Genomic DNA, 22,940 nt, shown 5'->3' with positions numbered 1-22,940 from the left:
TTTGTCTCTGAGCTTGACTGACCTCAACATCAAAAGGGAAGATTTTAAAGTAGTTAGGACAGGTTTTATTGGTGTATCTTAAAAATCATTTTCCTCTTTCCTTTTCCTATTTTAGTTAGCTGCCAACCTCATTTAATGTTTAGTTCCAATTAATGTTTAGCACAGGTTTTCTGAAACTTGGTAAACAACCACCTAGGGGCTTAAAATTTAAAAGATCTGTTAATTCTGAATCTGGTTTGGGGATATAAACCAGATTTAGCAAGTAAAAATATAGAACTATAATTAAACTTTGAATGTCAGATAACCAATGAATATTTTTGTATAAATATATGTCCCGTGAAATGTTTATACTGAAAATATTATTCATTGGGCACTTGAAATTCAAATTTAATTAAGCATTGCTGGGCAAATGTGGGAGAGATGAGGGGGGATAGAACAGAAGAAGTGGATGGCAGTGTATTTTCAAGTTCCTCAAATGATTACCATTAGATTTTTAATATTAAGAAATGCCAGTTTTACCCCAATCATCCTTTACCTCATGGGAAAAGGAATCATTTTTTTCTATTGTCAGAACTCTTAGGTTAGAGTTCCTCTTATTTTTAAGCACACATCAGATATTGGATTTCACATTCGTTTATTTCTGCCTTTCCACTTGATCATATTGTAAGGGATACAATGATTGACAACCCTAGCACTGTCATTATGAATGACTAGCACATAATTTCCCATTCTGTAAATGCCTACCATTTATTTCTGAGTTCTCAATTAGGAAAACAGAATCTTAAATGAGAGCTGATACCCGATTTAATGTCATAATGGGAAAAAAGAATAAAATTCAAGTGTACCACTAGTTTTTAAAGTTTATACTCATATCTCTGATTGAAAGTGAGCCAATTATTTTCCTTGGTTCCAGTAGACCTAATTCTACTTACAAGAGGCAACAGTAAAGCAATCAGAGGACATACTGCACTCAATCTCAATTCTTGCTTCCTACAGTTGGCTGAGAAAAAGAGTCCAGATAGAATGAGCAATAGAGTATGGGGTTATTGACAGAACTATTAAGACAAACAAGTAAAGTCTATCATGCACAAGTGATCAGAATGGGATGAGAATATTGATCTAAACTATGACTACATGGTTCAGGAAAGATACCATGGTTTTTGTTGATCAAGTATGACATCATTGATGGTAACTTTTGAGAACATTAACAATGTGACATCACAAATTCTTCTATAAACCTTTAAAAGGATTATACTATTGTAACTTTATTATAAACTATTTAGAAAATACAGCTGTCAAAATCCATTGATAATTTCACTTGTAATAAGGTCATAGTATACAATAGGCTGCATTTTCTTCTAAATTTTACAGAATACCTTTGTATCTTTCCAAGTGGTGATCCATTGAACACTCTTAAAGTCCAAACACATTGCAGACTTGAGACTGCTGTTTATCATCTATCAAGAAACCCAAATGTCACTTAAAGCTGTTCCTCTCTCTGAAAATCTCAACTTCAGTCTAGAGATGCCTTCTTATCTGAAATCAAAAAGATCAAAGGTAAATTTCAATTCAGCATACCATGGCCACTCATCTTTCTCATGTTTTCCTCCATCCTCAGAAGGATAGAGCATCTATATGACAGTGTTCCTCATGCTGTGCGTCCCTGAGCTAGCATTGTACCTGCTCCCCAGTCTTCATCACCTCATGCCTCCTCAGGCAACTCACATCCCCTGACAATATGGTTGAAGAACAGTGAGATGATCAATCACAATCTCCTTACAAAAACATCACTATCTGTAAAATGATACCTGAAATTCCTAGATAAGGCTGCAACCATTTCAGATGTGTCATTATGCAGGTGAATAAAAAATTTATTTTCTGGCTGGGAAGGTGGCCCGGTGATAGAGTGCTTGCCTTGCATGCATGAGGCCCTGGGTTCGATTCCTCAGTACCACATAAACAGAAAAAGCCAGAAGTGGCGCTGTGACTCAAGTAGTAGAGTGCTAGCCTTGAGCTGAAGAGCTCAGAGACAATGCCCAGGCCCAGAGTTCAGGCCCAACAACCGACAAAAAAAATAAATAAATAAATAAACAAAAAAAAAACTGTACTTTCCTATAATTCTCTTCAATTGTGTGCTTTTAAAAATTATTTGGTGTATGCATTATCCTGCCCATGTAATTGTAACCCCTCTGTACAGTATGTTCTCAAATAAAATAAAATAAAATAAAATAATTTGGATATTGCTATTAATTTTTTTGTCCCAGTACTGGGGCTTGAACTCAGGGCCTCAAATTCTCACTTGGCTTTTATCTTCAAAGCTGGTTCTCTTATCATTTGAGCCACACCTCTATTTCTGGCTTTTTGCTGGTTAATTGGAGATAAGAGTATAGCAGACTTTACTACCTAGGCTGGCTTCAAACAGAAAGCCTCAGATTTCACCCTCCTCAGTAGTAGGAATATAAGCATGAGAGCTTTTGAGGCAGGGTCTTCCTATAGCTCAGACTGGCCTTACATTGCTCTGTAGAACAGGCTGGCTGGAACTTATAATATTCTTACCTCAGCCTTCCTAGGGCTGCAATTACACTTATACTCCACCATGCCCAGCTCCCTCAATTGTTAATAAATCCTATGCTATCAGCTGGTAGAAACTTAATCATAATTATTTCAAGTTTGTGTGTATGTATGTGTGTATATATGTGTGCGTGCGTGCGTGCGTGTGTGCGTGCGTGCGTGTATGTGTGGTGTGTGTGTGTGTGTGTGTGTGTGTGTGTGTGTGTGTGTGTGTGTGTGTGTGTACATGCGAGAGGGACTTCAACTCAGGCCCTGGTGCTGTCCCTGAGCTTTTGTGTTCAAGGCAGGGCTCTACCACTTGAGCCACAGCTCCGCTTCTGGCTTTAAAAAAAAAATTAATTGGAGATAAAAGTCTCATGGACTTTCCTGGCCTGGGATGGCTTTGAACTTTGATCTTCAGATTTCAGCTTCCTGAGTAGCTAGGATTATAGGTATGAGCCATCAGTGCTTGGCTCAAGATTTTTATTTATACATTTTGCTGGAGGTTTTACCTAAATTTTGGTAGGCATATATGACAATAATATAAATAACAATGGCCAATACCTATAAACCACTTATCTACAGCAACCATTGTTTTAAATGCCTTTCCTGTGTTAATCCTTACTATATCCCTACTACTATTCTATTTATATAGGAGGAGATGGGTGGTAAGTAATTTGGAAAGAAATAAGATTTTTAAAATCTATTTTAGGGTCCATGCTCTAACCTATTATACTAGACCCTCTTTTTCATGTGTTTTTTTTTTTATTCTCATAGAAAATAGAACAGTTAGTTTGGGTTGCCAACAATATTGGGCTTACTGACACCTGCCTAAAGGCTCATCCCATACCCCTCACACCAGGATCTTTTGATGGCTGGCTTGTTTCAGCTACTATCATCCATGTTCCTTTTGAGATCATACCAGAGCTTTCTTGCCTTGCTGAGCTTTAGGCACTCTACTCACCCATCTAAAGCTTTTTTGGGAACTACAACACTCAAGTACTTGTGTTGGAACCTTTCCCAGCACTGTCTGGTTATCAAGGTCCTTCCCATTCCCAAATCAAGATCCCCTAGCCTATCTAGGGTTTCTTCTGGCATCCCACCCTTGGTCTTAACAGGGAAGCCCTTCTTATACTACGTATTCCCTTTCCTTCTCTGAGTCCCTCTGCAGAGTCCAAATGGTCTTTGGTTTGGGAGTAGGTAAAAATCTGGTCCCAACCATGGTTTTTCCCAAGCCCATGGCTCAAAGTCCTTCCACCCACCACTGAAGCCAAGGCTTTTAAAACTCAAATCCAAGGATTACGGGCATGGCCCATGTGATAGAGTGCTTGCCACGAGTTCAACCCTTAGAGTACTCCCCCCTTAAAGAATTAACTTCTTAAAAGCTCTCTAATCCAAATACTAATAGTGTCTGCTTATTTAAAAAAATCCTCTAATTCAAAAGCTGATAATGTCTAGTTATCCAAAATAAAAAGAGCCAAAAGATTTACAGAAACACCAAGAATGTTAACTTATTGCTGAATAATATTGAATAAGGGCTGAAATGTGTTACATAATAGTTCCATATGAGGCTTAGATATCAATGTTCCTGAAAAATACATTTTATTCACTTATTAGTGTTTACTTTTTAACCAATTAGATTATGAAATATTTACAAAGCAGTTTGTTAGGGTTTTTCAGAAAAATACAACCAATAGGCTACAGCCTATTGTCACACTGCATTTGGTCAGTATTCAACCATATATGGGTTGATGGTCCCATAAGATTATAATGGAGCTGAAAAATTCCTGTCATCTAGAGATGTAGAAGTGGAGCTCTGGCTCAAAGTGGTAAACCTCTAGCCTTGAGCAGAACAGCTCAGGGTGTCCAGGTCTTGAGATCAAGCCCCATGACTGAAAAAAAGAGTCTCACAGAGATGTGGGACATAAGGCCTAAAATGTTTGTGATGATGCAGATATAAACAAACCTGCTCTGTCATGTGTACAAGGCATAGCAAATATGTATTATGTATAATATGACATATTATACTACTTGTGATGTATTTACTATGTTGTACTTTCTCATCATTATTTTAGAATATACTCCTAGCTACAGAAAAAAGTTTAATGTACAAGAGGAGGCTCTATACTCTTACACCAGCAGCAACCTCATGTATCTTGTTTTCTGAGTCTTCTGATTGACCTGTACTATCCAGGTTTGTGTAAGTACACTCTATGTCTACACAAAGACAAACTTACCTAAGACCACATTTCTCAGAACGTATCACTGTCATTTAAATGAGAGAGAGAGAGAGAGAGAGAGAGAGAGAGAGAGAGAGAGAGAGAGAGAGAGAGAGAGAAACAAGATTGAGAATGAAAGAGTTTTATTTTAAGGAACTGGCTGGCTCACATGATTGTAGAGGCTGGCAAGTTCAAACTCTGTAGGGTAAATTTCCTCTTGCAGAAAAAGTCAGTCATTTTTAGGAAGCCTTCAATTGAATGGATGAGACTCTCCCATAGTGTAGATGATAACTGCTCTACTCAATGTCTGCTGATTTGAAGTTTAATCCCACTTAAAAAATATGTCTTCATGGGAACATTCAGAATATTGTTGGATGAAACATCTGAGTGCTATGCCCGAGCCAACATAAAATTAACAGACAACAAGATAAACATAGTCTCTGTCTTTCTCAAAACTTTACTAGCAGCAATGCCTGGATGTAGATAAATTTAACCTCAAAAGTCTGAAACCAGCTCTTCTTTAAATAGCACGTATTGATAAAGAGGGAAGAGAACAGGTCTCTGGATGCCAAAATCTAGAGACTGGGGGAAAGGTAACGGAAAGGGACTCTGCTATCTTTGAAGATAAGGTAGGACTCATTCACACCTTTTCCAGGGTTATTTCTACTCACTCACTCCCCCAACCAGAGTGAGGTTCTTCACATTTACCATTGGGGGATGGGAATGGTTTAAGCCAAATGTTGAGTCATGGTTAGGAGTACCCTTGGCAGAAAGTAGGGCTGGATAAAATGTCATTTGAGACACTAGAAGCCCAGGAAGCCATAGAAAATTAATTATGTCTGGGAACACACAATGTTCCCTGCCAAAGCCCTGAGTCAAGAGATAGGGAGAAGTTCAGCTGGGGACTGTTTTCTCTTGAGTAGTTGGACTTAGCAGTGAGACAATAAAAGTAATATGCTGAAAGGAAATATGATTGTCTTGTGTTTTAGTGATATCACACTGGCCAAGGGTCTTGGAGATGGATTAGAGGGGCAAAGACTGAAGCCAGAGACCATTAGTAGGAAAAATAAAACCCACCAGGATAAAGACAATGAGATCCTCAAAGTAAGACTTGAAAGAGGGATTCAAATGAAATGGTGATTAGAATAACAAGATTGGATAATTTACTGATTGCAAGAAGGAGGACTGAGAAAGAAACGACGCAAGAGTGTGACTTGGGTATGGCTATGCCTTGGCCATGGCTTGGATATGTTTTTCCTGAAGAGAGGAAACACAAATGGGCACTTTCAGAAATGGTCCATTCAGACCACCCAGGCTTGGTCAAGGAAAAACATGATCATATTGACTCCCACAGAGGGGATGCCTCAACCTCATATTCCTGAGAATGTATTTTAAATAAAAGAGAGAGAGAGGGACAAGAGAGGGAAGGATGATATTATCCAAAAAGAAATGTACTTTCTGGGGGGAGGGGGCGGGGGAGGATGGGAAGGGATGGGAAGGGGAAACAAAAGAGGAGGCTACAATGCTTGATAAGAAATGTACTCATTATCTTGCCCATGTAATTGTAACCCCTCTGTACAGTATTTTCACAATTAAAAAAAAGAAATGTACTTTCTACCTGATTATATAATTGTAATCCCTCTTTACATCACTTTATAGTAACGATTTTTTTAAAGAATATATTTCTTAAGTACACATTCTTTTTTTTTTCTCACGACAGAGTCTCACTATGTACCCCAGGCCAATATCCACACAAGTTCTAGGATTATATGCATGCACTACTACACTCTGCAAATAAATTTTTTCTTTCAGTACTAGATATTGAATTCAGAGACAAACTTGGTAAGTAAGAATCTGCCATTTGAGCCATACCCTCAAATCAGAGATTTTTATGTAATCCAGGAAAGGGGGTATAAAGGTCCCTTCAATTGATTGATACTAAATTGCTTGCCAGTCTTTATGTAAGATAACCCTAAAAAACAGATTATGTATCATAGTATAATTCATAGCTAACATTTTTATATGATTCAAGTCAATGCTTAATACAACCCAGTTTTTCTATAATCACTTGATTTTATAGACAGTATTTGCCCAGGGTCATCCAACTAATAAGCAGTAGAAGCAGAAGTCTAACCCTGGTATCTGAGCTGATTCATATCCATTAGATTGGGATTAAGAGAAAGTTGCTACTCTGGCTTGGTTTAAACTATTTTTTCATTTTCACAAAATCCAACTACTAAACAATTTACAAATCTCCCGCCTTTTCACGATAAAGCCCAGTACAAAGCCTATCATCATCATTTTTAAATGGGGAGGTAAATTCTTATAACAGTTTTCCCTTTTGTTTTCATTTTATTTGGTGTTGCAGTGGAAACTAAAATGGTATTTTTTGTCTGCTTTTAAGGACCCTATAATTAACCTCTCCTCCATTTAGCCCAGAATGTTGGTCTCTGAGCACAATGAAAGCTCTGCTCTTCTCATCTGTTATCACCTCATTGGACACAGGTTGGAAATAGTCTGCACAACTTTTTAAATCTTCCACTTGCCCTTCCATTAGTGAAGATAGTCTTTCTTTTCCCTCTTGATGAAAATCTGCAGTGTCCAAAATATGTTTGACTCCAAAAGTTCCTACAGTTGGCTTAAATTGCAAGCTTAATGTCAGTTCAGAAACCAGAAATGTTCAATGGAATATAAATAGTATCTTTGGAAAATTAGGATTTTCTCCATGAAGATAGGAAGTGATTCTTTCTTCTTCCCTGACTCGCATTTCTCTTCCTGGAACTTGATCTTTTTCTCTGCCAGGTCAAAGCATGGAGAGGGAAAAATGTGAGGGCTGGAAGAAAGTTGTCACTTGGCTGGCCCTGATAGTAAGAGTCCTGTGGACCCACCAGGCTCTCCCCGTTGTCTTCTGAAATGCTTTTGAGGTGCTTTTGTGGATTTCCAGCATTGGAGTTCTTATCTTCAGCTCCCCAGAGATGATTTGCATTTGATTGGTTTTTCAGTAATAGAGAGATATATGTTGGAAGATTTGTCATACATTTACACACACATACACACACATATATTATATATCTAGGGTAATTTGTTATTTAAAATGGGAAGTATTTCACCATTTATTATATATTATCCTCTTCAACTCTAAAATTGCCTGTGTCTAATATGAAAATCCTGCATTGCCTTGAATAATGAAGACTCAAAAGGGAGTGAAGAGCATAATAGAAACTGTTGTCTTAGAAAATGCAGAAGTCAGAATACACATCATTACAAAGTTATTAGTAATGGATTTCCTTTTGCTGATCCTTCCTTTTTTGGGGGGTGAGGGTGGGGAGGGATGGGTCACCAGGCTTGAACTCAGCCTAGAATCTGTCCCTAAGCTTTTATGTTCAAAGCTAGTGCTCTATCACTTTGAGCCACAACACTACTTCCTAGTATTTTGCACCAGTTTCCTGGTGGTTAATGGGAGATAAGAGTCTCATGGAATTTCCTATCTGGGCTGAACCATGATCCTACTCAGTAGCTAGGATTACAAGTGTGAGCCACCAGCACCCTGCTTGTTGATCCTTCTTGATACAGGTTTTGTTTGCTGAATATGCTAGCTCACCAAATCTGGAACATTCTTAGCTATTTTTCCAAGAATAACCGTCTGCCAACATCTCTTTTAGCATTCCACTGAGTTTCATTTTAAAGGTTCTTATTCTATCCTTTACACTCTGTGAGTCTCTGATATGTGCTCAACCCCTTCATCTGTGTAAAAGCCTCTCATCCAGTTCAGTAATTCTCTCTTCAGCTATGCCTTGTTATGTATTTAAACCATCTATGCTATTTATTTTGGACTCATGTCTCAAATTTTGATTTAGGCCTTTTTCCAAGTTGGTCAATCATATTTTAAATTATTTTTATTCCTTTAAAAATTTCATACAGGGCTGGGAAGGTGGCTCAGTGATAGAGTGCTTGCCTTGCATGCATGAGGCCCTGGGTTCAATTCCTCAGCACCACATAAGCAGAAAAAAACCTGGAAGTGGTGCTGTGGCTCAAGTGGTAGAGCGCTGAAGAGCTGAGGGACAGCGCCCAGACTCAGAGTTCAAGCCCCACCACCGACAAAAAAAATTCATACATAATAAACTATTTTGCTTAATTATTTCAGTAGCTATGTCTTTAGAGATTTAGATCTACTATTTATATTTCTGTGACTCTCACAGTAGCTTTTATTCCTTATGTGTATAGAATTTTTGGTTGTGAGCAAATATTTTATTGGTCTTACTCTATGGAGATACTGAGTAGACTGAGCAGCTATGCTTTCTCTAGAAAGCAGGGAAGGAGTCAATGAGCATTGCTGATTTGATTCTACTTTAAATTTTCATGGTTGGCCTTGGACAGTAAATTCTCAAACTCTCAGAGAAACAATTATTCCTTCTCTTCCTTTTCTGCTTCTTTTTCTCATAGTGGAGAAGCTGATGTGACTACTGGATTTTTTTTCTAAGAATATAAAAGATTCTTTATTTTTATTAGTTTAATGAAGGCATTTTTATTTTTATTTGCTTTTTTAAAATTTTTTGGGCCAGTACTGGGGCTTGAACTCAGGGCCTGGGTGCTGTGCCTTAGCTTTATTGCTTAAGGATGGCACTCTACCACCTGAGCCACAGATGGCTATTTGGAGATGAGTATTTCACAGACTTTCCTGCTCAACCTGGCTTCAAACCTTGATCTTCAGATCTCAACCTCCTGAGTGGCTAAGATTACAGGTGTGAGCCATCAGCACCCAGCTCCCTAATGAGGTAGTTTCAGCTATGTAGATAGGTTCTCTCATTCCCCTAGGGGAATCTCCAGGATTCAGTGTCAGGCTTTACTCACATACAAATTGCATGACCACGGACAAGTTACTTAACTTTTTTGTGTTCCAATGTCCTCTATGAAATGCTGTCTGAGCAGTATGAATCGATAAGGTTGAAGTGCTTAGAACAGGGCCTGGCCCATGAAACTGCTCTGAAAGTGCTGACACCAATCCTCATTGTGTTTTAGACTCATGTACGGTTCACTGATTGTGTTTCAGCTCATTGGACTTTTGAAACCATGGAATTTAAAAGTTTACTTATTTTCTTTCAAACTGAGCATCATTTATTTACAATTATATCTGTTATAGTTATCCACAATTTAGTTCCATAACAGCCACAAGGCTTTTTGACTATTTAATCCTATATTATAAAGGCAGAATTAAAGATAACATCTCAAAGCAGGTTTAAGGTTTTGCTAGGGACCCTGAGTTTCCTGGAATACTTTAAACTTTCCAGGAAGAGAAAAAAATAAACACAAAATAATAATAAAAAAACAGCTTTGTTGCAGGTTCTCCTTACAAGCATGACTATGAACCCCACTTCATGCCCCTGTGGAAGTCTTCCCAACTAACCAGGCAATCATCAATTCCAATGGCTCTTGCCTTCTTTCCCTACACATCAGCTATTTACAGTGATCAATTATAGGATGTATATCACCTCTCATTCAACCCTATATCTTCAGCAAATAGTAGTTCCTGATGCATGTGTGAATGACAGAATGAGAAAGCAAAACAAAGGTAATAAAGGAAAAACATAATATGAAAAGTGAACCCTCTCTATGATTTAAAAGTAAATGTGAATTTGATCTACCACTTTTTCAACATGCTACATTTTCATAAACAAGCCAATTGTTAAATATTATTTAAAGATAAAAGCAAAAACAGTAAAACTGGTTTATCTGAGGAATAAAACTAAGTATAAAATGAGGTGAGTCAGCAATCTGTCACTTTTCTTTGTCTTCTGTATTACTTCATTTTAGCCACGTAATGTATAATTGTAACTACATATATCTTATGAAGTAAAAACACTTAAGTACAAAGTTTGGCATTTTTTCCTGCTGCTAGAAGGTCAACAACACAGCCTGCTGTACTTTTGGTCTCAGAGGTTAGGTCTAATTCTGTGTTGTGGTTTCATTTTAAATTTTGTGCTAAATCCTGATTACTAAAGAATATTGACTCAAAGCCAGGTGGATAAACAGAATTTTGAACTTTAATAGGGCAGTTCAATGGATTGAGACTGGGCTGGCCAGGCCTCTTGACTGGTACCTGAATGTAGTCATAAAAGGCACTGAGCAAATCAATTCATTCCATGGTTTTCATGGAGATCTCCTGATATCAAAATTTATTTCTTTTTCTTACACGTGTCTCCTCTGATCCTCTGGAGATGAAAATTGACATCCATAGTCATATTCTTCCAAAAGAATGGCCAGATCTAGAAAAGGTAATGGTAATAATTTGTTGAATTATTCCTGGGGCTTCCCCAGGGTTTCTCAATGTGTCTATTTATAGATTTTTCTCTTCTTTGGGGAAATAGAAGTTATGTTTCTTTGTTCTGGGTACTATTTAAAATTACGTGATAGTTCTTTTTCCTGGTTTTGTTTTTTTAAAAAGCTTTTATATTTATTTTGGAAGAACATTTAATTAAAGAAATAAGTGACTTTTTGAAATCACTCCATCCCTCAAATGAAGCATTCTTTTAAATTTCTGGACAATTTAAGTCAAGCAGATTTACTTTCTTTTAAATCACATATTCATCTGCTGGAAGGATACCTGCCAACTACAGAATTGAATCTTACCATTTCAAGTTAAAGACTATTCAAAAATGGAATGTTATAGGTTTTGAAGACTTTTAAAATATATTTCCTTTCCAAAATGCTTAAAATAAGTTTTAGAAGCACCAGGAGATAGTTTTGTGTAAAAAATTAATCTATTTTAGGACACTGTCTAAACCTTTCCTTTCTGATCTTTAAGCTGTAAATCCTTATTATGAAGAACCAGGAAATAGGCACATGAAAAATTCCAAGAATAGATAACATGAAATCTTTGCACAATGAATGTCTCTAAAGAGTATTCTCTGTAAAAGGGGGACAGCAAGCTGGGGATGTGATTCACTGGTAGAATGCTTGCCTAGCATGGCTTGAAGCTCACAAGTTGAGTGCTTGCCTAGCATGCTTGAGACCCTAGGTTCCTTTCCCAGCATGAGAGAAAGAGATAGAGGGAGAGAGAAAGGGGGGAGAGAAAGAGAGAATAACCCAAGGCAAAAACAGGTATACAAATTTGAAGCTAGCCTCAGCTACATAGTCCTTTCTCTTTTTTCCTCCTTTCTTCTTTTTCTTTTTTCCTTCCTTCTTCCTTCCTTCCTTCCTTCCTTCCTTCCTTCCTTCCTTCCTTCCTTCCTTCCTCTCTCTCTCTCCCTCTCTCCCTCTCTCCCTCTCTCTCTCTCTCTCTCTCTCTCTCTCTCTCTCTCTCTCTCTCTCTCTCTCTCTCTCTCTCTCTCTCTCTCTGAGTGAATCAATACTTTAAAAGAAAAGCTGGGCAGTGCACCAATGGTTCATGCCCGTAATCCTAGCTACTCAGGTGGCTGAGATCTGAGGATCACGGTTCAAACCCAGGCAGGAAAGTCTATGAGACTCTTATCTCCAATAAACCACCAGAAAACTGGAAGTGGTGCTCTAATTAAAGTGTGCTTCATTGTTCAAGTAAATAGGAACTAAATACTAACATGGGATCATGCTGTGCTAAATGCAGTGTCATATTAAAGTGTGAATATCAATACATCAATGTTAATGCTTTCATGAAATGAAAGCACCAGTTACTTCACAGGAATTCTTGGGTTTCTGCTGTACTCACCATTTCCTACCTCTCAGTTGTGTGGTGAATAGCAGGATGAATAAGTTAATTGATTTATGATGTAGTAAAAGAGATTATGTTCCCTATTTTTTTAAAAAATAAAGTTTAACATGATATTTTATAATAGCAAAGAATGTTAATTCCAACAGTCCAGCTTTTCTCTGTGATTTACCCTATAAAACCCTTTGGGAACTCCATGGTGGTCTCTAGATACACCGCCCACTAGTGCACTGCCCCTGAAAAAACTGTCCAGCATGACCTGGCCCTCTAAAGAACATCACAGGTCCATGGCATCTACCTCCTTACCCGCAGTGGTAGAAGAGTTAGAATGTAGGGCTTTGTTTTGGTTAGGTAGGCACTCTACTACTTGATTAACACCCTAAGTGCTTTTGTCTTCAGTTAGCATCACCATACTGGCTTGTTGATTGAAATGGGGTTTCGCTAACTTTTTTACCCAGGCTTTCGTTCTTCCATCCATAATAGCTAGGATAACAGGCATAAGCCACTGTGCCTAGCACAGGCAAGAAATTTGAGTATTAGAAGGTGCTACAGTCTCAATACCTATATCCCCTGAGAACTTCATACACTGAAATCCTCATTCCCCCAAGGCTTTGAGAAGCTATTATATCATGAGGAATTGGATAGTGCCCTTCTTAAACAGTCTCACGGGAGCTTTTTAACCCTCCCCACAAAATGAGTTGTCAGCAAGCAGTCACCATCAGGAAATGGGCTCTTAATAAACCCTGAATTAGCCAGTGCCTTGATGTTGAACTTCCCAGATTCCAGAACTGTGAGAAGTAAATGTCTGTTATTTATTAGTGACTAGTTGGTGAGATGCTGTTATAGAAAACAAAATAGACTAAGAAAGACAGTAAACCAGTCATAGTTAAGGTATTTTCATCACTAGAAGAATTTGCAGTTCCTTTCACAGGCAGACATAAAGCACACTATGGAAAACAACAACAATAACAACAAACTGACTGCTTTTTCTCCATTTTTGTTGCTTGGGGTTTTTTGTTGTCTTTTGTTTTTCTGACACAAAGTCTCACTATATAATCCAGTCCAGGCTGCCCTTAAACTCATGATCCTCATACCTCAGCCTCCTGAATGCTAAGATTACAGGCATGCATGGCCATACCCAGCCTCTTATGACATTCTTAGTGTGGAATTTTTATTTAAGCAAACATCTATTGTTTCTGGAAAACACACTCTCCTTGGGAAGAATAAGTTACAAGAGTAAGGGCCCCGAGTCTTCCTCAATTGGAAGACCTATCAAGTCCTAAAGTGGTATCTAGTCTTTTCAGGGAGGAGAAAACATCCATCAGCAGCCTTTGCCACACTCCCACCTCATTACCTGACTTTTAACCCAAGCCTGCCTGTTTCAAGCAGAGAACTGCTTGTCACCTACAGCTAGCAATTTAAAACCAAAGGTAAAGAGAATAGGGCAAGCAGGGAGCTAGTGGCTCATGTCTGTTATCCTAGCTACTCAGAAGGCTGAGATCTAGGATCACGGTTCAAAGCCAGCCCAGGCAGGAAAATCCATGAACTCTTATCTCCAAGTAATCATCAAAAAGCTGGAAATAGAGCTGTGGCTCAAATGACAGAGCACTAGCCTTAAGGATAAAAGCTCAGGGACAGCACCTAGGCTCTGAGTTCTATCCTCAGTACTCCCTGTCTCCTGTCTGTCTGTCTCCCCCTCTCTCCCCCCCCCCCCTCACACACACAAGAAGCATGGGGCATATAGATAGGTGCCCTGGAAACTTCCCAAGCACTTGGTCCTCTAGCTCTCAGGGGAACAGAAGTTTAAGGCCAGCCTAGACAATCACTAAGCCAGGCAGGGGGCTCTTATCTGCAATCCTCCTACATGGGAGGTGTAGGTAGGAGAATCTTGGTCCATAACCAGCTGAAGCAAAAAGCACAAGACACTATCTGGAAAAATAAAAAGCAAAAGGAGCTGGGGCCATGGCTCAAGAGCGCAAGGTGTACAAGTCCCAGTGCTGCTAAAACAAAAACAAACCCATATGACTTATGAATATAGTATTTATTTTTATTAATCCTACTTGACAGATGAGGTACTGGATATCCAGAAATGAGACCATGTAGATGGGACAACAGTGGTTTCTCCAGAGTACTTTTTCCATCCAGCCAGCTTGAGGGTAGTGGGCTGCCCCCACCATCCTCTACTCTCCAGTGGTTTCCCTTGATACCAGCCTACTCCCCATTAGCTTTATCATGAGATCCTGAGAACCCTCCAGCCCCCTGGTCAAATAATTGGATCTATTCCATGGCAGACGTTTCCTTTTGAGGGCTGGCAAGCCAATAGTGAAACAACCAGTTCCATACAATAGAGATCAAAGAGAGAAATAGGAATGGTTCTGGACTCCTCCCTCTTCCCTCATTTCTAGTCAGTCTATGGACAGAGTAGAATGAGTTCAAATTAAAGTTACATTAACTACAGAAAAGTTATTTTAGTCTTCAAATTATTTCTTAGTGGAGAAAATATTATTTTAAAACCCTCAGTCTCTAACCTTTTCTCCCTATTTTTTCAAACTTTCCAACAAAAGAATCAAAAGATTTAAGATTTGCACAATTTTATTTGAGAAGATGAGGTCACTTTGGAAGAAATAATGTCTCCTTTCAAATGTGCCTTTCCTTCTTAAATATTAATAGACACTCCACCACAACTTTGACCTTCTTATGCAATGAAGAAACAGAAAAGCAGAATCAACACGCCCAGGCTGATTATTAACTAAACTCACAAAGGACTAGTATTTCAGACATTTTTCATTTTCACTCACTAATGGTGGTTTGTCAGATTTACAGATCCTTTACACACACACACACACACACACACACACACACACACACACACACACACACACACACACACACACACCACTGAGGTGGAAATACAGGAGATTTTGGAGATCTTAAATGGTTTCTGGTGAATCAGGATCCATACTATGCTATCTCAAATAGGAAGATCCTGACTCAGGAAGCAGGGTGATGCAGATACAATCTCATTTACAACAAGATCATCCATAACAATGACCATGATAAGAATTTGGCTTTTTTTTAATTGACTCCCTTTTTATGTACCCAGTAAGAAGGACTGCAAAAAATCTCTTAAATTTAAATAGGATAAAAATGCTGGCTGCTGATTAAAATGCATATATGTATATCTCCTTTTATTACAATGATTTAACAGCATTTGCTAAAGGTAAGATTTTTTTCAAAGACAAAATCTCAGATATGTTAACTTTTTTTTTTTGGGGGGGGGGTCCGGTCATGGGGCCTGAACTCTGGGCTTGGGCACTGTGCCTCAGCTCTTCAGCTCAGGGCTAGCACTCTACCACTTGAGCCACAGCGCCACTTCTGGCTTTTTTTTTTTCTGCTTATGTTGTGCTAAGGAATTGAACCCAGGGCCTCAAGCATGCAAGGCAAGTGCTCTACCACTGAGCCATCTTCCCAGCCCAAGTTAACTTTGTGTGTGTGTGTGTGTGTGAAAATACCATACAGAGGGGTTACAATTACATGGGCTAGGTAATGAGTACATTTCTTATCAAGCATTGTTGCTTCCTCCTTTGTTTCTCCTTCCCATCCCTTCCCATCTCCCCCGCCCCCCCCAAAGTTGTAAAGCTCATTTTTCGACATAAGGTCTTATACATCTCATTGTTGCAATGAGTCCACCTGTATCCCTATTTTAAACAATTTGTTTATTCCCTTCATATAAGTTGGCTTCTAAATCACTGTTCTGAGGAAATTGATATCTGTTTTTGTCATTTCGGAGGGGCATTGTTCATCTCAGGAAAGTAGGAGGCTTCCAAGACATTAAAAATGCCATTCAGAGATTGGGCATAGTGGTACACACCTATAGCCCCAGCTACTCAGGAGACTGAGACAAGAGAATTAATTGAGCCCAGGAGTTCAAGGACAGGCTGGGCAACATATGAGGCTCATTTTATTTTCATTTCATTTTTGGGGGGGGGCCGGTTGTGGGGCCTGAACTCTGGACCTGGGCACTGTCCCTCAGCTCTTCAGCTCAAGGCTAGCACTCTACTACTTGAGCACAGCACCACTTCCTGCTTTTTTCTTTTTGCTTATGTGGTGCTGAGGAATCGAATGCAGGGCCTCATGCATGCAAGGCATGAGCCCCAAGGCCTCATTTTAAAAACAAATGTCATTTAGTTCATCCACTTTGATTCATATAAACCTATATGGAAATATGTCTCTTGAATGATAAGCTGAGTTCCCTGGAAATTTTAAAGTTTGCCTTTTATTTACCATGTTATAAATGCTCTGGGACTCTAGCTACTGGCAAACACTTTCAGACTGTGACTGTCTCCTTGCATATACTCTGATTAACTCATTCCCAAGGTTATACCTTTGAGACTTAAGGTTTGGCTCAGCCCAGAATGAACACTGGGGACTATACAGAGCCTAGACTAGGAGCAGATAGAGCTGTTCTAAATAGGTTATATCATTGCAAAGTGCAATGGAACAACTTAACACTTTGTGGGAATGGGTGACAGAACATAGTGTGAAAAAAAATCTTGCTTCAAAGCTCTCACTAGTGCCTGACCCCAAGGTATTCCCTCTACAGGCAGAATACAGCTGCTGCCGCTATTGCCACTATCACTATCTGCTACCTCATCACCAGCCCACACTACTATTATTGCTGCTACCATCATCACTGCTAAGGCCACAACTACCACCACTGATACCATAATGACTGCCAACCACCATGACTACCTCACTCCCCCCCACTATGGCCATTATACCACCTCTACCTCTATCACTACCATCCCCACTACTACTACCACAACCACCTCTACTTCTACATCTACCAGCACCATCACCATAATTTTCATTGATAAAGCCCTTCCTATAAGCCACCCCTCTTGTTCTATCTATAGGTGCATGACCTCAGCTAATTCACATAACACACTATCTCAGCTATCTCAGTTAGCCTCATCTTATACTTAAGAAAACAGTAACTGGAGGTGTTTAGTTTCTCCAAAGAAGTTAAATTCTTCCTCTGTCTACCTCTCTTTCCTCCCCCAGATGAAACACTGCTCTAATCTTCTGACATCTATATGATAAAGTTCTTTGGAGATATAAAAAATAAAACCAGTAATTAAGAAAGAAAGGAAAGGAGAAAGGAAGGTAGGAAAGGAGAGAGGAAGGTAGTAAAGAAAAAAGTAAGAGGGCAGAAAATGTCTACATTAAAGCTATCAAGGCAAATTTCTAGTTCAAGAATATATTGGAGGCTGGGAAGGTGGCTCCTTGGTAGAGGGCTTACCTTGCATGCATGGGGCCCTGGGTTCAATTCCTCAGCACTACACAAGCAGAAAAAACTGGAAGTGGCACTATGGTTCAAGTCAGAGTGCTAGCCCTGAATTGAAGAGCTGAGGGACAGTGCCCAGGCCCAGAGTTCAGGCCACACCGACCGAAAAAAAAAAAAAGAATATATTGGTAGCCTCACACTTACTCTAAAGTGTACCTGTTGGAGGGCTGGATGCATGGCTTAAATGCTACAATGCTTCCTAACAAAACCTGGCTCAAACTCCAGAACCACCAAAAAATATTCTTAACTTAAAAAAAATAACTGATTGAGGTCATCATTCACCTTTCCTCCAACTATTTCTCTCCCATCTTTTTCCAAAGGAAGGTAAGGGAAAGGTACAAGGGTACTGAATGAATTCAGGAAGGGAGGAGAGTGAGCAGTTGCTACAGGCAAAGAGAATCCAGGTTTAGGAAAGAGAAGCTGGACTCTAGTAGACAGATTCCTTCATGCCTGGCCTGCTACACAGGGTCCATAGATATCACTAAATCAGAGCTAACATGATTATTTGTAACTAGAAGTCAAGGGCAAATTGGTTTACTATTCAAGAATAAGTTTCTTGAGGTTGATCCCAGTCAAACATAGTCAATTTGAACAGTCAAAATGTGTGTATGTATACATACATACATACATACATACACACATAGAAAAATGTAGATAAGAAAGTTTTTCACAAACCATACTATATAAGAGACATTCTGTTCTCCATCCCATTCCTTTCCTTTTAAGTTTGTGTTTCCCAAGAATCCTGAGACAAGAATTTAAGTAAGTCATGTATTTTCAAAGTAGAAATACTGTAGAGATGAGATAGGGAAATCAAGGCAGCCAATGATAGGTTGCTATTCAGAATAGATGTGCCCTTTAACTCAATTATCCTGTCCAGGGATAGGTTACTAATGCATTCATACATAAACTCATCCCATCATGGGTTAAGAACTGCAGTGGAGTTGGAGAGGGAGAACTATTTTCCTATTACTTCTGACCCACTGAAAGGGTTTCATTAAAGAAGGGCATAATGGAAATAAGGGAAACCATGGGGCCTATGTTTCTTTGGGCCTGGCTTACTTCACTTAATATAATTGTTTCCAAGTCTTTCCATTTCCTAACAAATGGGGCAATGTCATTCTTTCTGATGGAGGCATAGAATTCCAATGTGTATATATACCACATTTTCTTGATCCATTCATCTACTGAGGGGCATCTGGGTTGGTTCCATATCTTAGCTATGGTAAATAATGCTGCAATAAACATAGCTGTGCTGGTAGCTTTAGTATGGTCTTGTTTGTGATCATTTAGGTAAATGCCCAAAAGGGGGATTGCTAGTATATGTCTGAGACAAGCAGAAAAGGTCAGATAAGTTGGTGTTAGGTGAAATAAACCCCAAGATAAGTATTCAAATGTTTTTTTCTTTCTTGCGACTGTTTCTAACATATTTATAAGATGATTTCTTTGTTGTTTTGTATGTCCCTTCCCCATGGTATAACCCATGCTTTCATTGTATTTGGTGTTGGTGTAATTTGTGGAGGGGAAGGGCAAAACCAAACTTTTAAATAGGGATACAGGTGGACCCATTGCAACAATGAGATGTACAAGTCGTTATGTTGAAAAATGAATGCTACAACTTTGGCTGGGGGCGGGGGGAGGAAGGGGGAAGGCCAGTGGGGTTGGGTGGGATATGGGAAGGGATGGGAAGGGAAAACAAAGGAGGAGGCAACAATGCTTGATAGGAAATGTACTCATTACCTTGCCCATGTAATTGTAACCCCTCTGTATGGTATTTTCACAATAAAAAATTTTTTAAAAAGAATAACATAGAATAAAATAAATCAAACTATATTTTTAAAGACAAAAAAAGAAGAGCATAATGGAAACCATCAAAGAAATGCAAATGCTGACAGCTGGAGGTGGGCTGGTGTGCACAGCAGCAGGAAGGAGAGGGAATCTTAGTGGTACAGTGACAGTATCTACAGCACAGTCTATTTAGGATTACAGGCATGCACCTATAGTCCTAGCTTCTCAGGAGGCTGAGATTTGAGGATCACAGCTCAAAGCCAGCCCAGGCAGGAAAGTCCATGGGACTCTTATCTCCAATTAACCACCAAAACACTGGAAGTGGCACTGTGACTCACGTGGTAGAACACCCACTTTGAGCTGAAGAGCTCAAGGACATTGCCCAAGCCCAGAGTTCAAGCCCCAAGACTGACAAAAAACAAAAACACCAAAACAAACAAAAAAAATGTATGGGTCCTTATCCACTAAATTCATTGCATGATCTACTCACAGATTGAAATCCACAGAAGAACAGTGTATTTCTTTAAGATATGTCCTTATGATTTGTATGTTTTAGGTAGCCCATGAAAGTATTTTGAATGGAGTCTGCATATACACAGTTTGGCATCCATCTTCACTTTAAAATGTCAAACTGTATTAGGAGAGAAGATAAAATTTGTATTTCCAAGATATAGGCTTTTATTTTCTGTTTGAGGATACTGGGGTTTGAACTATGGCATTTTCACTTGGTAGGTAGTAGCTCTACCACTTGAGCCACCAGCCTTTTATGTTTTTGTTTCTTTTAAGGTAGATTCAAGTTTATTCCTGGGCCAACCTATATAATGATTCTTATACTTCATGCATAACTGAGATGACAGATGCCACTATACCCAGCTTCTTACTGGTTGAGATGGGAGTGTCACACACTTTTTGCCTGGACTGGCTTCCTTGAACTGCAGTTCTCCTAATCTGTGACTCTCGAGTAGCTAGGATTCTTGGCATCAGCCACTGCACCTGGTTGAGGGGAAATAAGTAAGTGGACTTAAATTTAGACATCAAATAAGTACTTCAGGGGACAAATGGGAAGGTGACTCCTGAAAGGATAGAGCTCAGGATCCTTCTTCACTCTGAGGACGTACCAAGATTGCTACCTTCTCTTCTTGGCTTTTTAAGTCTAATTGTGCTTCTCTCATTGCAGAGATTTGGCTATGGAGGTTGGATCCAGCTCCAACACCACAGCAAGGTGAGTTTATCCCAAAGCCTAACCATAAGCAGGACCTGTGGACATCCTGAGCTTGAGATACCTCCAGGGAAATGCAGTTCTTCTGCCCTTGCCTTTCAGTTTGTAGTATGCAAGGGAGCAGCACTGATGGCTCAGAATTATTAAGAAAAATGAAGGTGACTTCAAAAAGCTGCCTTTATAAAGGTAAAATTAGAAGTTGAGACTCCATTAAGAAATCATTCTTTCTTTGCTCTGGAATCAATTTTGGCATTTATTGTGTGCCTCAAGGAAGTAACTTAGCTCTCCTTGCAAAGTTATTACAGTATTTTAAGGCAGATCAAATAAATGGATAAGTTAGATTTAAGCAAACACTAGAGAGATCAAACATTGGAGACAAAGTGTGAGAAGCCACTGTTACTAAAGGCAGAGTTTGATATAAGAAGAGGATAGCATGGGACAAAATATTCTGCAAATAACAAGGCTGGGAAATGAGCTGAGAGTATAGACCTGTAGAGAGTTCAGGTCTGGTTTCATTTTCAGAGTTACCATATGCCCTCACAGAGTTCAAAATAAACATTCTTGAGCAGCTAGCAAAAATGCCAACCTGACTAAGATAGGTCCTAAAGAACTTATGGTTCTGCCAAGTGCTGATGGCTCATGTCTGTCATCTTAGCTACATAGAAGGCTGAGATGAGCAGATGACAGCCAGAAACCAGCCTGGACAGGAACATCCATGTGACTCTTATCTCAAATAAACTACGCTCCCTCACACACAAAAAAATCTGGAAGTTGGAAGTGGTTCAAACAGTAGAGTGCTAGAGTTGAGCAAAAGAAGCTCAGGGACAGCACCTATGCCAGGAAGGAAGGAAGGAAGGAAGGAAGGAAGGAAGGAAGGAAGGAAGGAAGGAAGGAAGGAAGGAAGGAAGGAAGGAAGGAAGGAAGGAAGGAAGGAAGGAAGGAAGGATGATGTGACTAAAAGACTAGACTAGGAAGATGGCAGGAAACAGGCCCAATCACACAGGGATTTGTAGAACACATTAGGCAGGAGTCTGAACTTTACTCTTGAAGCAATACAAATTATTTAAAAGGTCTCCACTCCTTTAAAAGAGCACTTCAGCTGTTCTGTAGAAAATAGCTACTCTGGCAAGAGTTTATGGAGAAAACTCGTAGGAAGAAGCTAGACAGGTAGGTAGAAGTCTCATGAGGGGGTCCTTGAAGGACCCAAAATGAATTAAGATCTTTCTTCTTAATCCTGAAGGCAGCTCATTCTAACCTTCTCCTAAGTGTGTCCCCTAAGCACTAGTTTAAACATTGTTCCACTCTTCCATTCCAAGTCTAGTTTCTAACTACATTGCTGCTTCTCTCATTTTGCCTCAAGTCTTTCCCATGAGCAGAGTTGATGATACAGCTGTGCAGGAACAGGCAGACTGTGAACGCTTTTTTCTTATCTGAGGTTTGCTCCTCAGTACTAAGATTGAATGACTGTCATTTCATTTTCTTTGAATGTCAAGAGATTTCATAAACTTAGTGGCATATGTCCAGAAGCAAACAAGAAGGAAAATATTCCTAGTTCCATACACTGTTGTAAGCTATTTCCAGGAAAATTAATTACAGTAATAGTCCAATAGAACTAACAGAGACTTCTTTTTTCCTCTCTTACTCTAAAACAAAGCAAAATAAAACAGAGCATAATGAAGCCTATACTTTTCAGAATTACAGTGGTTAAGGATTACAGTTGCTAGAAAACAACATGCAAATGATACTATTAAGCAAACTATCCAAGATCAATGAGATGATCCCATATTTAGGATTTTTAAATCCTTTTTTCTCCTGCATTCCTTTGGTGAACAAATATATTCTGTCCCTTGTGATTTACCTTAGAGATTCTTGTTCTCAGAAAGATTTTTCTAAAATATTTCCCTGCTTGTTTCTTTTTCTCTTTGTGTGTGTGTGTGTGTGTGTGTGTGTGTGTGTGTGTGTTCTTGGAAGAGAGAGAGAGAGGGAGAGTGAGCAAGCGAGTGAGTGAGTGAGAGAGAGAGAGAGAGAGAGAAAGAGGGGGGATACTCTACCACTTGCAGCCCTTTAATTGCTTTCAGTTATTTTTCAGATGGTTTCTGGTGGGTTTTGCCTACAGTCAACCTCAGACAATGAGCC

At 39.2% G+C, this 22,940-nt stretch overlaps 1 protein-coding gene and 1 long non-coding RNA gene across 7 annotated transcripts in view; one reads left to right on the top strand and one right to left on the bottom strand.

The window, feature by feature from the left end:
- LOC138828244 (uncharacterized) overlaps nucleotides 1-22,940 on the bottom strand; it is a 73,673-nt gene continuing 50,733 nt past the window's right edge. For both annotated transcript variants that reach the window (XR_011372218.1, XR_011372219.1), the window contains exon 3: nucleotides 1-1,536. This is a non-coding gene — a long non-coding RNA (uncharacterized lncRNA). The remainder of the gene's footprint in view (nucleotides 1,537-22,940) is intronic.
- Nucleotides 10,848-22,940, top strand: part of Acmsd (aminocarboxymuconate semialdehyde decarboxylase) — a 55,701-nt gene continuing 43,608 nt past the window's right edge. For 3 of the 5 annotated variants that reach the window (XM_070024148.1, XM_070024120.1, XM_070024110.1), the window contains exons 1-2: nucleotides 10,850-11,041; nucleotides 20,763-20,807. In XM_070024148.1, coding sequence (XP_069880249.1) covers nucleotides 10,985-11,041; nucleotides 20,763-20,807 — 102 coding nt within the window. In that variant the 5' untranslated portion in view covers nucleotides 10,850-10,984. Of the gene's footprint in view, nucleotides 11,042-20,762; nucleotides 20,808-22,940 lie in introns of all 5 variants that reach the window. The other 2 variants (XM_070024130.1, XM_070024138.1) reach the window with 2 other exon arrangements.

The sequence above is a fragment of the Dipodomys merriami genome, unplaced genomic scaffold, assembly GCF_024711535.1.
Source record: "Dipodomys merriami isolate MVZ:Mamm:240054 unplaced genomic scaffold, mDipMer1.0.p SCAF_1, whole genome shotgun sequence".
NCBI classification, from domain to species: Eukaryota; Metazoa; Chordata; class Mammalia; order Rodentia; family Heteromyidae; genus Dipodomys; species Dipodomys merriami.
The sequence above is the reverse complement of the archived record's forward strand: the minus strand, read 5'-3'. Positions and strand labels throughout refer to the sequence as shown.